Source organism: Myxocyprinus asiaticus, chromosome 23 (genome assembly GCF_019703515.2).
Source record: "Myxocyprinus asiaticus isolate MX2 ecotype Aquarium Trade chromosome 23, UBuf_Myxa_2, whole genome shotgun sequence".
NCBI lineage: Eukaryota > Metazoa > Chordata > Actinopteri > Cypriniformes > Catostomidae > Myxocyprinus > Myxocyprinus asiaticus.
In genome coordinates, this window is record NC_059366.1 from 39,004,611 (window position 1) to 39,021,104 (window position 16,494).

At 37.8% G+C, this 16,494-nt stretch overlaps 1 protein-coding gene across 1 annotated transcript in view; it reads left to right on the forward strand.

Moving 5' to 3' along the window:
* Positions 1–383: 383 nt before the first annotated feature.
* Positions 384–16,494, forward strand: part of LOC127413725 (inactive heparanase-2-like) — a 111,260-nt gene continuing 95,149 nt past the window's right edge. Inside the window, exons 1-3 of the mRNA XM_051651102.1 lie at positions 384–807; positions 4,263–4,417; positions 5,690–5,851. Of these exons, the coding sequence (XP_051507062.1) occupies positions 557–807; positions 4,263–4,417; positions 5,690–5,851 (568 nt within the window). The 5' untranslated portion in view covers positions 384–556. The remainder of the gene's footprint in view (positions 808–4,262; positions 4,418–5,689; positions 5,852–16,494) is intronic.

Here is a 16,494-nt window from a genome sequence, read left to right on the forward strand (position 1 = left end):
TAGCCTACTTATGATCATATGGACCGTTCCTTTCATTTGTCTTTATACACACTTAAACGAAAATTATTGGCCTACTATTTAGCAATGCAGTCTTGATGTCCAAAGGTCTTTTAGAAATAGAGAAATTACAGAAGTGCACAGCACAAAACTAGCTTATTGTAAACATTTCAAGGAAGCTGCAGCTTGTTTCCCAAAATCTAATATAGTTTTCCTCCCATAATGTGTGAACATCCCCCTCAGACACCCCCATCACGAGAAGACCCTTCAGTTAAAAAAGTAATCTTTCCTTTAAGAGCCGTTGCGTTAGTCCAGAGGGCGGTGCAGTGGCAGCGGTGTGATGGAGGCTGGCCCTGGGGCGTGAGTTTACCCTAACTAACTCCGAAACAGCTCAGGAAAGGGGGGCTGAAAGAGACACCAGCGATCAGAACCATAGACACGAGAATCCTCGCTCAAGGAGGGGCATAAACACACTTCAGGTGCTCTTGAATCGGTTTTTCTAAGGAGATCTCTGCTGGATCTCCCTCACTGCGCTCCGCCCGGTGCTTGAGGACAGAAGATGCCCAGGCAGTTCCTCTGCCCAGTGTTCGTCTCGTCTCTGTGGTTGGCACTGATACTCCAGTCTCTCATCTCCTCCGCCGCTGCCTACAAGAGACCTGTGTCCGGGGGGAAGAGACAGAGCTTTCTGGAGAGAACCTTGATTTTACTAGACGTGAATACTCGAAGTCCGGTGAAGGTTTTGAATGACAACTTCCTCTCGTTGCAGTTGGATCCATCGATCATAAAGGATGGCTGGCTGGACTTTTTAAGGTATTACAGTTTTAACTTCTAGTGAAGAGGCGTTTGGTGATGCTGATGCGTTTGTGTTGCATTAGATGGGGTTAGCCAAAATCGATACTCAGCACCTAATACTGATATCTTATTTTATCATGTCGAGTATCGACCTCACTCTTCAGTACATAATCCCATATTTTTCTAATGTACCACTGAACTATTTTGCTCTTATGGGCTTTTAATCTTATATTTTCACAATTTTCACAAACGCGTTTCATACGCGCTGTATTTGTCTGCACTCTTTGGAGACCTGAAATCATTTTTGTGTGTATCAGATATAAGATGGCCTTTTTGCGCAGAATACAATTGTCTCATGTGTAACATATTCAATGAAACAACTATAAAACAACTATTTATTCTCACACTTTGGGTTTTGGATTTTATTTTACGCGTAAAGTTCAAACTGGCGTTAATTCAACTTGGTGAGTCGAAATGCTCACAACTGCACAACATGTGTGGTGTGTTGTGTTCTGTTGCGTTGTGTTGTGTTGTGAATGACGTATGTTTTATCGCAGAGAAAACTGGGTTGTATATGGTTGAGGATCTATATCTAGTGTACTCGGCATGCGAACTTGGACTTCACAAATATTGTATACCATGTTCGAGCATGAACCCCGACGCACAGATTTGAATTGCTGTGGTAAATTGCACACCAGGGCTTGACCTGGAAGTGAATTGGATTGTTCCAGCCCCCAGAGGAGAAAAGACACAAAACCACACGGAGAGAACCGACATATATTGGAAGTGTCTCGTATTGCCCCGCACAGGATTCAGTATGTTTCGATGTATTGTTTCGAATAAGTATTTTTATACTCAAGAGTGAGTGACAAACTCACCTCAGTTTGAACCCAAAACCTGCTGTCCCGTCATTTAGACTGCATTTGTTAGTTTTCTGTGGTGCACAGTGCATGTTGTGTTATAAAAGAAATAGGTGTTTGCGTGTTTTTCATTTTCCCAGCATCTCTTCGTTGTACTAAATGGATTGAGAACAGCACGGAATAAATGCAGAATAACAGACATAGCCTACTTTTGCTACGACAAATACGCCTACCAACAACAGGACGGTTTCTGGTATTGTTCCACCGTTTTCTGTTTTGTTTTGGAAAGTAGGCCCTTAGAGTGATGTTTGCAATGTTTAGCTAATGATGTTCGCAGACTTCAGTTCCACCCATACAGAAATATTATGATACATATAATCATCATAATAATTTAAGTTATAGTTCATATATTTGGGTATAGGCTATCAAAATCATATGATCACATATAAACTATTATTTTGAGATCATATGTTCCATATATGAAACCTGCAATTTTTTTCTAATATTCTTATATAAAACGATATAAATTAAATGTGTTTTACATATATTGCTATATATCATATTTCTGCATGGGTATAATGATAATGCTTATACTCTGATCCCAATAATGATTACGCCATTAATATAATAAGGATAATGCTGCAATCATTGCTATATTTAGTGTAATTAATATCGCTATTATTCTGCTGCAAGTTGCACTAATAGCCTATATATATATATATATATATATATATATATATATATATATATATATATATATATATATATATATACATTAGGCTATAAGTGCAACTTGCAGCAGAATAGCAGAATATATATATATATATATATATATATATATATATATATATATATATATATATATATATATATATATATTCTGCTGCAAGTTGCACTTATAGCCTAATGTATATATATATATATATATATATATATATATATATATATATATATATATATATATATATATATATATATATTATACATTCATTTTTTTTGTGGTAAGTTGTTTATTGCCTATATGATCTATCATTGTTGTCATTTTATGACTTGTCATTTCACACTCTCCTAAAATAAAATTACGTGATGTTACATACATTTACACTTCATGCTTAGTCTCTTTAAATAATACATTTCCCATTCTACGTGTGCATTAGGCTACATCAGATTTGCGACATGTGAAGTATGCCTCTATTTGCTTCGATTTTTTTGACTGTCACCTACATTTATTTTCTAAAAATTAGTTTCGGCCTTGCTGCGAGCATAACACGGGCTTCACGATAATTTACAAAGATCCCATTTTGCTATTTTTACAAAGCTATTCAAAATAACTCATGCCTTATTTTATGATTTTTTATTATTATCTCAGACATTCAAAATATGTGCCCAACATAGTCCTTAAATATGTGCGTTTTATAGTTTCCTTTTTTTTTTTTTTTTTTTTTTTTTTTGCTTTATTATCGCTTATTATTTAGGAAAACACGATAAGAAACGATAAGAGACTGTTGCACCGAAGACTGCAGCTCGGCGTGAAATAATCTGGTGTTTAGTGTGTGAAAAGCTGAGAAAACTCTGCGGCCTTAAACAGAATCATATTAGACTGAATCTCACGAACTTTAGTCCTGCTGTGATTTTGCGAAAAAACAAAAAACAAAAACAAAAACAAAAATAAAGTTAAAGCGCATCTATGGCTTCTAGATGCACAAGTCACTAAAAACAAATAGAAAATGACTGAAGTAAAACTCAATAAAAATAATTATTAAAGTGCAATAAAATAAATAAAATCAAGTTGTGCAAACAGATTTAATCTTGAGATTTAATAACTTTGTACTGTTCAAAAATGATCACCGCATGAGCCACAAACAAACAGCGCATCAGTGTGTCGGCATTTCAATGATCAAATCGTAAAATGAAACAAGACATACAGCCTCCTAACACCAATACATTAAAAAAGTGACACTATTAGCTACTATGCTAAAATATACTAATGTGTGTGTTTCCTTTAAAATACAGGGATTATTTTAGAATAATTCCCATGGTTTTACACTGTAAAGCTTTGTAACCTAATGTAATCAGGTTAATTAAGTGACATTAAATAATATATATATATATATATATATTGTCTAGAATAAAACCAGTTAATTAAGATGTAACCACATGAAGCACGTTTTTAGGTTAACATTTTATTTGATCTTTTATTTATTTTACTGTTAACAACATGCTATGGGTTTATTTGAAATGGTTCAGAACAAATATTATGGTTTTGAAAAATTGGGAAGGTGAAAAAAGCATAAAAAGGAAAAGGAAAATAGTCAATTGTTCAATTTATTGTCCATCTTTAGTGGTGTAAAGTCACAAAGAAATGTCATTTTTATACACTGTAAAAAAATTCAGGTAACTTAAATAATTGGTAGGCTAAATATTATTAAATATTACTGAATCAACATGACTACATTAGGTTGCACCAGTGAAAATAATTTCTTAGGGTCAGATCTGGTAGAATTACCTCCTAAATGGAAAATTTTCCCTTGACAGTTCAGTAGTGTTTTTGGTAGCTCAGCGGTTTCTCTGATAGTATGCACAACAGTGATCTACATCTGTCTGAATCCACAGCTCCAAGAGGTTAGTCACTCTGGCCCGGGGACTTTCTCCAGCTTATTTGAGATTTGGGGGCAAACGGACTGACTTCCTGCAGTTTCATAACCTGAAGAATCTCGCAAAGTTTAGAGGGCCTGGACCGGACTATTACCTCAAAAACTATGAAGATGGTGAGTTTTTTTTTTTTTTTTCAGTTTCAATTAGACAGGTATTTTCCAAATGCTGTTGATTCAGGTGGCAACAAATATTTTAGTAGTTCATGAGTTGTTTTAAGAAACTTTATAAAAGAAAGCTAAATGTTCAGACTCATAATAATTAACCACCTTCTATGTGGACAAAAATATACATGCATTTTAGACAAAATTTTCCATTCCATTATGTAGTGCATGTAACTTAGAAGTCTGTAGAAACAATGCTTATTAATCAGACTTTTTATTTCCAGTATTAACTGTAAAAGTGTAATTTTAATATCTTGTAGAATCCACAATACAAACCACATGAAGGCACATTTGCTCTTTTAGTGGTGCAGTTTCTTTTCATCGCAATGATATACACAAATAACTACAAAAACATTTTTCAATACCTTGGTACAGAGATTGACCACCATCTCACCTTTGCCAAGCATGCAGGCTCAACAGTGCCTAGGCCTTCTTTAAAAGCTGCAGAGTTTTAATATCTGCAAGGACATTTTAACAACTGTGTACAAATCACTCATTGAATCTGTGCTCACCTTCAATATATCATCCTGGTTTAATTCTCTTTCAGTTAAATGTAAAGCAGGCTTTCAAGTATTACAAATCAGGCAAGTAAGATAACAGGCACACAGCAAGTCTCTTACAGAAGCAACACAATTTCACGGCGAAATCGCCAGGATTTGTACGACTTTTCTAAATTTGGCTAATTCGTATAATATTGGGCGACTGCACTCCTTTGAATACCTATGACTTTCACTACAGCCAATGACGTCGCTGGACATCATTTCCATCTAATACGTGACAATTACTTGCTTGTGTCAAAAGGAAATCTTCCATTATTGCAATGGATCTTTCACACCCCCTCCATGACTCATTTGAACTACTTCCATCTGGGAGATGGTACATGGTACCTATGGTGAAAATGAACTTGTACAGAAAGACTTTTATCCCAACTGCTATTAGTATTTTAAATAAGCAGCCAAGATGAGATTTTTAAGTCACAGTGCTTTTATACTCATACTTGACTCATTCTTTATTATTTATATGTACCGTGCCCTTTGGGATTTTTAGTGTATGTATGTATGTAATTTATGTGTTTTTAAAGTAATGTATGTATTGTTTTACTGAGACTTTTCGTCAAAGAAAATTTTCAATCCCCATGGGATAGACAATAAATAGACAAATTATTTTTTTTATTTATTTTTTTTTATGTGGATTTAAGTTTAAATTCCTGTGGTTTGTACGCAGACATAGTGCGCAGTGACTTCGCCCTGGACAAACAGAAGGGCTGCAAGCTGGCCAGCCACCCAGACATGATGCTGGAACTGCAGAGAGAGAAAGCGGCTCAGATGCAGCAGGTTTTGCTAAAAGAACAGCTCTCCAACATCTACAGCGACGTTACAATAACAGGTAGGAGATTACAACAACATGCAGATGCTGAGCTAATTCTGTGAAGCGTAAGAACAATGTATGTAGTGGTTAAACAATGTGTTTTCCACCTTGGAATCCAACTTAAAATATAATGGTACATAGCTGATAAACATACAAACAGGTTTTTAATTTGTGCATGTTAGTAAGAAAAATGGTGCCGCAGATGGCTGCTTCTCTGATGGGAGCTCTCTAGCATTTTTGTTACTTTTGTTTGTTTGTCATGTTTTTCTGTCACTCCTTCACGATCAGTTTCACCAGGGATGAACTGCTGAATTTTCGGCACAGCATACCTGATAATTTTTTGCCGGTGTTTGATTATTCTGACGTTTTATTAGACATCTTAGTTGGAGTCGCAGCGGTGCTCTACAAGCGATCCAAAAGACGCACGCAAGGGAAGCGAGCCGGCGTGCTTGTGAAGCTTCGTCAACAAAACGGACGAACTGCTTCTGCTCACTCAAACCAATAAGAACTTTTCTAACTCCACTGCTCTGTGTTTCACGAAAACCTGGCTGAGTGAAGCCATCCCGGACAGCGCATTATATCTGCTTGGCTTTCAGCTGTTCAGAGCGGATCGCATCGCGGAGTTATCGGGAAAATGAGAGGCGGTCTGATCGGTGCTTTTATATAAATGAAAGGTTGGTGTACAGATGTAACAGCATTGAAAAAGATGTCCTGTCCTAATTTAGAGGTGCTCTTCATCAACTGTAAGCCTTTCTACTCGCCGCAGGAGTTTTCTTCGTTCATTCTGGTAAGTGTTTATATCCCCACAAGCATGCATGAATGCAGTATTGCAACAGCTGGCTGATCACATCACAGACATGGAGCAACAACACCTGGACTCTCTTATCATTACTCTGGGAGATTTGAATAAAGCTAACCTCACCCCTGAACTGCCAAAATACAAACAACACATCACATGCCCAACCAGAGAAAGAAATATACTGGACCACTACTACACCACTGTAAATGATGCATATCGCTCTGTCCCACGTGCAGCTTTAGGACTCTCTGATCACTGTCTGGTTCATCTTCTCCCGACCTACAAGCAGAAACTAAAATCAGCTAAGACTGTAGTAAGGACTATAAATAGATGGACCAATGAAGCAGAGCTGGAACTACAAGACTCTTTGACTGCACTGATTGGTGTGTTTTTGAGGCTGCAACCACAGACCTGGATGAGCTCACAGATACTGTGACATTATATATCAGTTTCTGTGAGGATATGTGCATCCCTACTAGGACATTTTTATCATTCAATAATGATAAACCATGGTTTAGAGGAAAACTCAGACAACTTTGTCATGCCAAGGAGGATGCTTACAGAAGTGGGGATAAAACATTGTACAACCAGGCCAAGAACACATTGACTAAGGAAATCAGAGTGGCTAAAAGAAGCTACTCTGAAAAGCTGAAAAAACAGTTTTCAGCCAACGATCCTGCATCTGTGTTGAAAGGCCTGAAAAGCATCACCAAGTACAAGACACCTCGCCCTCACTTTGTAGAGAGTCAACTAATGGCTGATGAACTGAATGTGTTTTATTGCAGGTTTGAAAAGCCCAGTCTCACACCCCTCCCCCACTCTGATCTTCACTTCACACACACACACCAATACCTCCTGGAACACCCCTCCTCCCCCCTCCTGCTACTCAATCTGCTCTTATGATCTGTGAGGAGATGTGTGCCGGGTCTTTCAGAAACAAAAGACTAGGAAAGCTTCAGGTCCAGATGGTGTTTCTCCAGCCTGTCTGAAAGTCTGCACTGACCAACTGGCCCCCATCTTCACACAGATCTTCAATAGATCACTGGAGCATTGTGAAGTTCCCTGATGCTTCAAATGCTCCACCATCATTATGGTCCCCAAAAAACCCCAAATCACAGGACTTAATGACTACAGACCTGTCGCTCTCACGTCTGTGGTCATGAAGCCATTTGAGAGACTGGTTTTGGCCTACCTGAAGGACATCACGGGACCCCTGCTGGACCCCCTTCAGTTTGCTTACTGAGCAAACAGTTCTGTGGATGATGCTGTCAATATGGGACTGCATTATATCCTGTAACACCGCGACATACCTGGGACTTATGCAAGGATCCTATTTGTGGACTTCAGTTCAGCCTTCAGTACCATCATGCCTGATCTTCTCTCAACCAAACTGACCCAGCTTTCCGTGCCCACCCCAATCTGTCGATGGATCACCAGTTTTCTGACAGATAGGCAGCAGCTAGTGAGACTGGGGAAACTCACATCCCGGACCCTCACTAGCACTGGTTCTCCTCAGGGATGCATTCTCTCTCCACTACTCTTCTCCCTGTACACAAATGACTGCACTACAAAAGACCCCACTGTCAAGCTCCTGAAGTTTGGAAATGACACCACGGTCACTGGCCTCATTCGTGACAGTGACAAGTCTGAAAACATATGGGAGGTTGATCAGCTGGCTGTCTGGTGCAGTCACAACAACCTTGAGCTGAACACGCTCAAAACAGTGATGATAGTGGATGTCAGGAGAAATCCCCCTGCACTCTCCCCACCCCCCACCATCCTGAACAGCACTGTGGCAGCAGTGGAGTCTTTCAGGTTCCTGGGCTCTACCATCTGAACCTGAAGTGGGACACCCACATAGACTCCATTGAAGGCTCAGCAGAGGTTGTACTTCCTTCACCAGGAAGTGAACATACATATCTCATGTACATATGTAAATTCACATATTTAATTCAATAACGGTACATACCCCTACCTTGCACATACTACATTGCATGTCCTATTATTTGTATGTCTATTTATACTCTTACCTTGTTTTATATTCTGTGTCTCACTGTAATGTTCTGTGTGCACTTGTTTCTCCTATCACAAAAAAAATAATTCCTTGTGTACGTGAGAACACTTGGCAATAAAGCTCATTCCGATTCTGATTCTGTTGTTAAACACTAACAACACGTGTTGAATGATGCTGATTCTCAGTGATAATGCTGATGTAGAAAAGCTGTAGATTTTGAGAAATGATCATAAAATAAGATTATTATAGTCCAGTGGGAATATCTGCAGTACTGTAAACAGAGTGATTTTCAGATTCTGTAGTGATGTGTTATTTCATCACGTGGAGCGCAGGCACTGGCATTCTGTTTTCTTGGATGTCTTCAGTGTTTAGGATTCAGTATTATGTTGTTTGAGGTTTTATGAACTATGATGACTTGTTTCATCTCGCTAACCTGGACCAAGCTGGCATAACGATATGAACTGATCAGATCCATCACTTCAGTTATGTTTCTGTTGCCATTTTGTTGCCACATGTATCCCAACAGATGCAGTGATGTAATTTTTAGTTGCTCATTCCAAAAAGGGATAGGTTTGAAATCATGAGAGACAGGACGGTCCAGTGCTCAATCAGCCAAGCATCTGGTTTTATTGATCATTTTCAACAGCTGTGCTTTGCCTGTTTGTAAATCCAGTGTCCAATTTCAGATTTCAGAGTTCCACACACATACTGTCCCAAACGTTCAGATCACTTTAGGGGGAATAATTGTTTGAAAGACAGAAGTCTCTGAGGGTTTGTCTTTGTAGTACCGAAAGTGTCAGATCAAGCTAAACGGTGACATGGAAAAAAGGGCCAGTTGAGAAAACAGCTGACAGTGATTTAGAAAATGACACTTTGTAACAGCACTTGTTACAGTTCTTTAAACAGCAGAGCTCTTTTTAGCAGTGTGCAATACATGGAATCAGCTCAGTAGTGTATTCTGTGTGTAAGTATGAGAGTAAGTTGCTAAATACATATTGAATAACTGTTTTGTTCAACCCAGTCTCATAAAAATTCGTACATATTTTACAAGGCTATTTTGTATGATTTCGTATGAGTTTGTTCGCATAAATTTGTTTATGATTTCATCATGTGCAAATGCCCGGATGTCTAATGCGGAAGTAAGTGCGAGTTTCGTGCATGAGGCGTTAAGGACACGCTTATTAATATTATGCCCTTACCCAACCCCTTGTCTAAACCTAACCAATCAGTAGAGTGTTAAACATGATAGGAAGCTGTTGTGTGTGACAGAAGCAAGTAATTGTTGCGTATTAGATGGAAACGATGTCCAGCGACTTCATTGGCTGTAGTGAAAGTCGTACGAGTTCATACGAGTGCAGTTGTACGATATCATACAAATTAGCCAAATTTAGAAAAGTCATCTGAATCCTTACAATTTCTCCTTGAGAGTGTGTAGGTTTTGTTTGGATCAGGTGTGCTATTTTGTTTGGATCATTGGCTGATGGGTTCCGTTAGGATTTTGTAGTGATTTCTGTTGCCGAGACACAGTTGTTGTTAATTGAATTCTCCCCATGCGCCCCTTGAAGCAGCTTAGATCCAACACTCTGCTGAAAACCGTGAGGGGAATTAAGAAACAATTTGAGGTTTTCCTTGACAGGTCTGCTGTTTTTGTGTAAACGCCATTGTTTTATTATTACAATCGATGTGGTAATCTCAGTGTAAACTGAAAGCAGACCATCAGGTACGGCCAGCCGAAGGGCGTTTATTTGTTTAAAGCAGATTTACTGTGGAAAGATTGTACTAAATTTTATGTCAGACACTGCGTGAGTTCTAACGCAGGTCACGCAGCACATTTTCTCTTTATTTTTGATATAGGAACTCTGAGTATCAGATAAGAATATCAGAATGGCTGTTGGCATCAAATTCATATCAAAATTGTTATCTAATTCTTGCCAAATTCGGCACAAAGCACTCTTCTAACTTTCACCCCTGTTTTTCAAACATACTCTGTTTTTAGACACATCTGCGTTTGGCAGGGCGGCTGTAACAGACATTAGGACTAAACACATAGGAGGTGAAACATGGCTTTGGAAAGGAATCTCTCCCTCTGGATCTCAGCATGTGTTCTGCAGCAAAAAGCCTGTCGTGTGCATGACTGATTGGTGAGAATGAAGACACCTGGGTGCAGAAGGGCAGACAGGTCTGTTAGCAATCAGGATGCCCCCTGCTCAGTCACTGGCAGGTGGCAAGGGAATTGCAGTTAAGAGAGCATTGCCCCATCTATTTCCACTCTTCACAGATCAGCTTTTCTGACCCTTTCTCATTAGAGCTATCTGTAATAGGTGCGAAAACCCCTCTGCCAGTTAAAACAAACCGTGGTGAGATAACCCTAATGTCATGTTAGCTTTCACCTCTGCACTCGCTACAGTTTAATCCCGTTTAAGTAAAGCAAACCTTCTGAGACAAGTCGAGGACGGGGTGCTCTCAAAATTGCTACAGTTCCATTCTGTTTTTATGTTCTGCAGTGCTGCCTCTTGTTTGAGCTCCTCTTTCAGTGCATTGTCAGAATTAAATTATTGTTACTTTGTTACAGTTAAATGTTGCATTATATATAAATGGGTGCTTAAAGACTGATGCAGTGGTTTATAACAGAGGTTTTGTTTCAAGACCCAGACTTTACATTGGACAACCAAAACCGATTAAAGGTAACAAAAGTGTCTTTAGAATTTAACATGAAATTTATTAAAGGGATAGTTCACCAAATAATAAAAAATCTCTTATAATTTTCTCACCCTCGTGCTAGAACACAAATGAAGATTTTTAGAAAAATATCTCAGCTCTGTAGGTCCATACAATGCAAGTCAATGGTGATCAGACCTTCGTAGCTCCAAAAATCACATAAAGGAAACATAAAAGTAATCCATATGACTCTAGTGTTTAAATCCATATCTCCAGAAGCAATATAATAGGTGTGGGTGAGAAACAGAACAATATTTCAGTCTATTTTTACCCTTAATCTCCCCTTTTACTTTCACTTTCAGATGTGAAAGTGAAACTAAACAGGCACCACATGTGACTTTCAGATGTAAAAGAGAAAGTGGAGATTTAGAGTAACAAAAGGACTTACATTTTGATCTGTTTCTCACCCACATCTATTATATCACTTCTGAAGATATGGATTTAAACACTGGAGTCTTATGAGTTACTTCTATGTTTCCTTTATGTGATTTTTGGAGCTACAAAGGTATGGTCTTCATTCACTTGTATTGTATGAACCTACAGAGCTGAGATATTTTTCTAAAAACTTTGTGTGTGTTCTGCGAAGAAAAAAAGTCATACACATCTGGGTTGGCATGAGGGTGAGCAAATGATGAGAATTTAAATTTTTGGGTGAGCTATTCCTTTAATATTACCATACATGGGCCTTACAACATACTAAATGATTAACATGACCTAGTCTAAATTGAAAAATATACATTTTTGGAAATGTATAAACAGAAGAAGTGTGATATAATATGCAACATACACTGGGCCAAAATGGTCACATTTCCAGGTTTGGAATGTGGAAGTATGTGTTCCCATTCACTCCAACAGCAAAGGAAGTAATCCACATTTACTGTTCCACCACATTCCAAAAGAGGAAACAAATTTAGAGAGATTGATTATGGCAGTCAGAAAGTAGAAAGGTGCCAAATTTACAGTCACTCCATCAGCAGCTGTATTTGAAACCCCATTGCATTATTTTTTTATTTTTTTTTATAAATGCCAGGGTAAAATAACACAAAGCATAATATAGTCATATATTTTATATAGACATACATAATATAGACATATTTAGTATGATAAATATTCACTGCACACATTGGAAAATGACTTATGCACACTTTGTTCGTATCTTGTTCCTGGAAATTTCTCTCTGCCACATCCATCCATCATCAAGTGTCAACTGATATGTGGCCAAATGTGATGAAGGTAAATTCCATCATGCGCTCAAAGATCTGGTTTAAAGGGCTTTATAGTTGTCATCGTTTGATTCTCGGCATGTCATAGTTCACGGTGGACATCTTGGATCAGTTCGAAGTCCTGGAACTGGTTTTCCAGACTCTCAAGAGAGCAGCATTTATCATAAACTGCTGTCCCTTTCACTCACATGAATTTTGAGATTGCATTTTCTTCATGTTTTCTCCCTCTGCTCACAATGGTTCTGGCAATAGATTCATGGTTAGTTGGGATTGAGATACTTTTAGCAAGTTGACATGTCCTGCGGTTTCATATGCTACTTAAAACTATTTCGAAAAGCATTTAGCTAATTATTTTGTAATTAAAGTATTGTGCATGCAAATGTAATGACCACGTGAAATATTCATACTTTTAAACATTCATTTGTCACCCTACAAGACCATGTAAACTGAAGGGAAGGGAAAAAGATGGTTAAAATGGTGAGAAGGCACAGCACTTAAAAGAATTGTGAAACCAAAAATGAAAATTCTCTCATCATTTACTTACTGCAGAACACAAATTAAGATATTTAGAAGAATATCTCAGCTCTGTAGGTCCATAGAATACAAGTGAATGGGTGCCAAAATTTGGACACTCCAAAAATCACATAAAGGCAGCATAAAGGTAATCCATATGACTCCAGCGGTTAAATCCATATCTTCTGAAGTGATTTTATAGGTGTAGCCCTGTGGGATAGAAACATCCATTTTTAAGTCAATTTTTGCTTGAAATTGTTCTTCCTGCCCAGTAGGGGGCATATGCATGAAGAATGTAAATCACCAAAAACACAAGAAGAAGAATGTGAAAGTGAAAGTTTGGCTGTGTCCAAAACCAAAGGTAGCTGTCTTGTTGCCTCACTGCCCTGGCAGTCAATGACTCAACAGACAGTTGGTGTATGAAGGTACCTCCAGAAACTGGATTCCAACAGGCTACTGAGGCAGTATAATGTCACATTGTTTCTAGGATACCAGCTGATTATCGCCATCTGGTGTCCACTAAAGGTAACGCATCTACTTCATTCATCCAATCGAACCACAATGGTCTAATAATCTAGACCAAAATCAAGAGAGTTTTGGCGAAAACCAAGTGTATATTTCATAACTATAATACTAATTTCTCGCTAGAAATGGAATGAAAAGTTGGAAAAAGTGGAAAAAATTCTCGCGCGCACAGTATTGTGGGATTTCATAGGCAGCGAAGGATACATCTATGCTGCCTTCAAAAATCGATCAGATGAAGGTCAGTAGACAGGATGTGACACAAACATTGGATTGGTCCCTTGGTCCCTTCCTACTTCCTTATACAGCCTCCGGAAGCAGCATTTTCCTGGTTTCGGACGCAGCCTTAAAGTGCAGCCTGACTAAGCATGGAGGAGAATTTATAGTGGACTTAATTATTGAACTGTTTCTCACCCACACCTATCAAATTGCTTCTGGAGACATTGATTTAAGCACTGGAGTCATATGGATTACTTTTATGCTGACTTGTGTGATTTTTGGAGCTTCAAAATTTTGGCACCCCTTCACTTGCACTGTATGGACCAAAAGAGCTGAGAAATTCTTCTAAAATCTTCATTTGTGTTCTGCTGAAGAAAGAAAGTCATACACATCTGGGATGGCATAAGGGTGAGTAAATGATGAAAGAATTTTCATTTTTGGGTGAACTATTCCTTTAAATATATATTTTTCTTTATATATTACCATATATTTTATAGATATTTTATGCGTCAACTACCCACTTCCACTTCAAGAGATGAGGCAGAAATCATTCTGTGCCATGCTAGGATGTGTTAGTGTTAAAATGCAATCAAATGCAGCATTGTATGCTGCAATGTTTGCTATTGTCAATGCTATTTCCTGCCTTTTTGCCTTATTGCGCTAAGACAAATGACAGGAAGTTGTTCAGTAAGGGCAGATGGGGTATTAGCTAACAGTTAGCCTTTAGACTCTCATTTTCTTTGACAGCAGATTCTGCATTTTTGTCCTCCAAATGTTCATTAAAAGGTCCTTAAAGCTGAAGTGAGTAATTTCTGTGCCACTAGTAGGGTTGGGAGGGTTACTTTTGAAATGTATTCCACTACAGATTACAGAATGCATGCTGTAAAATGTCATTTGTAACGTATTCTGTTAGATTACTCAAGGTCAGTAATGTATTCTAAATACTTTGGATTACTTCTTCAGCACTGGTAGATTTTTTCACTTGTTTTGACTATAAAAACTCTGCCAGTACAGTAAGACAAAATACACATGTTAAAAATACATTCTCTGAAAAACCTAAATATCTTATGCAGTGTTGTTTCTAAAACAGGATAAATCAAATTGATCTTGTTTTAAAGATTTAAGAATATTTTTACAGGAAAACAATACAAAAATTATTATCAAGATTATGATTTTTGCCCTAATATCAAAGGTCTTACTAGAAAAAAAGAAATTATGATCCAACGTGAATATTCTTTATAAAAAAACATGATTGTGCCTGGTAACGTGTGCATGTAAAATGGCTAGAAATAGCATTTTAGCTTATCATAAAGCTGACAATTTACACAAGGTTTATTTCTATTTCTTCTGCTCCAAACTTACTTCAAACTTACTTCTCTGTCTGCTCATATGAATAAACACATCATAAGAAAGTGTTTCACCGCTGTTCAAATGCACTTTGGATCGCATCATTTATATGTATAAATGTTTTCCATCTGAAAGGACTAAATATTAAATGAAACAAATGACAATAAAATGCAAAGTAATCTCTTCAGTAATCAAAATACTTTTTGAATGTAACTGTATTCTAATTACCAATGATTTAAACTGTAACTGTAGTGGAATACAGTTACTTATATTTTGTATTTTAAATACGTAATCCCGTTACATGTATTCCGTTACGCCCCAATCCTGGCCACTAGAATCACCAAAAACGGATTTTCAAAAATAATGATTGTTTTCATTATCAAAACTGGTTTACCGAACACTCGTCCTGTGGGAAATTGGTTGATCAAACAGATAGTTCCACCCCAAACCAAAGCCATTTAGCCACTGTGTCAGGCTTGTCAGGGTACTAAACCAAACAGAGTCAAAGTGGGGAGATAATCAACCTACAAATTGCTTACTTATAAATGTTTCTGTATGTTAAGAGGGGATAGATGGAAGTATTTTAACTTTGAAAATAAATTACACTCTTCAGCTTTAATTTCATTTATTTATTTATTTATTTTTTGTGAGTGGGTTGGACAATGCTGTGCCAAAAACCTGCTCTGTTTATCAGGAGGTGGGAAAACCTCCTGTAAACTTCCTGTGTAAATTAAATGGCTCATGACCAGATGCTAGCTGGAGTGATAATGTGCTGTTTCACAACACTGTAGGCCTCTCTGTCATATTTTTGTACTTTATAAGTGTAGTTCACATGCTAACATCCCATGTTATGTTGATGCTGTTCAGAATTGTATTTTTTTTTTTTTTGGCTCCTGGCTCCAAATTTTTGTCCTGTTGAAAGTGTTTGCTCCAGCATTGGGTGGTTATTTCATTGAAACGATTGTTGGAGAATTTTGATGAATACCGCATGGCAGAATTTAATTTGCCAGTCATCAAATGGTCTTCCTACCCTCTTCTCTCTTCTTGTCAGGCTTTTGCTTAAATTGACGCAAAGAGTTTGGAGTATTTCCACCCACCCCCCCGCCGCAGAGAAAACACACATGTGTGCACTCAACACAAACATAGTGAGTGCACGTAGAATAGTGTGCTAATGATAGATCTGAGGCACTGACAGATGTTTTTGCATGTGAAAGAGAAACATGATTTTTTTTTTCTATATCTGAGACATTGAACAGGTCAGGACTGCTCCAGATCACTGTGTATTGTGGCACACACAAACACATAC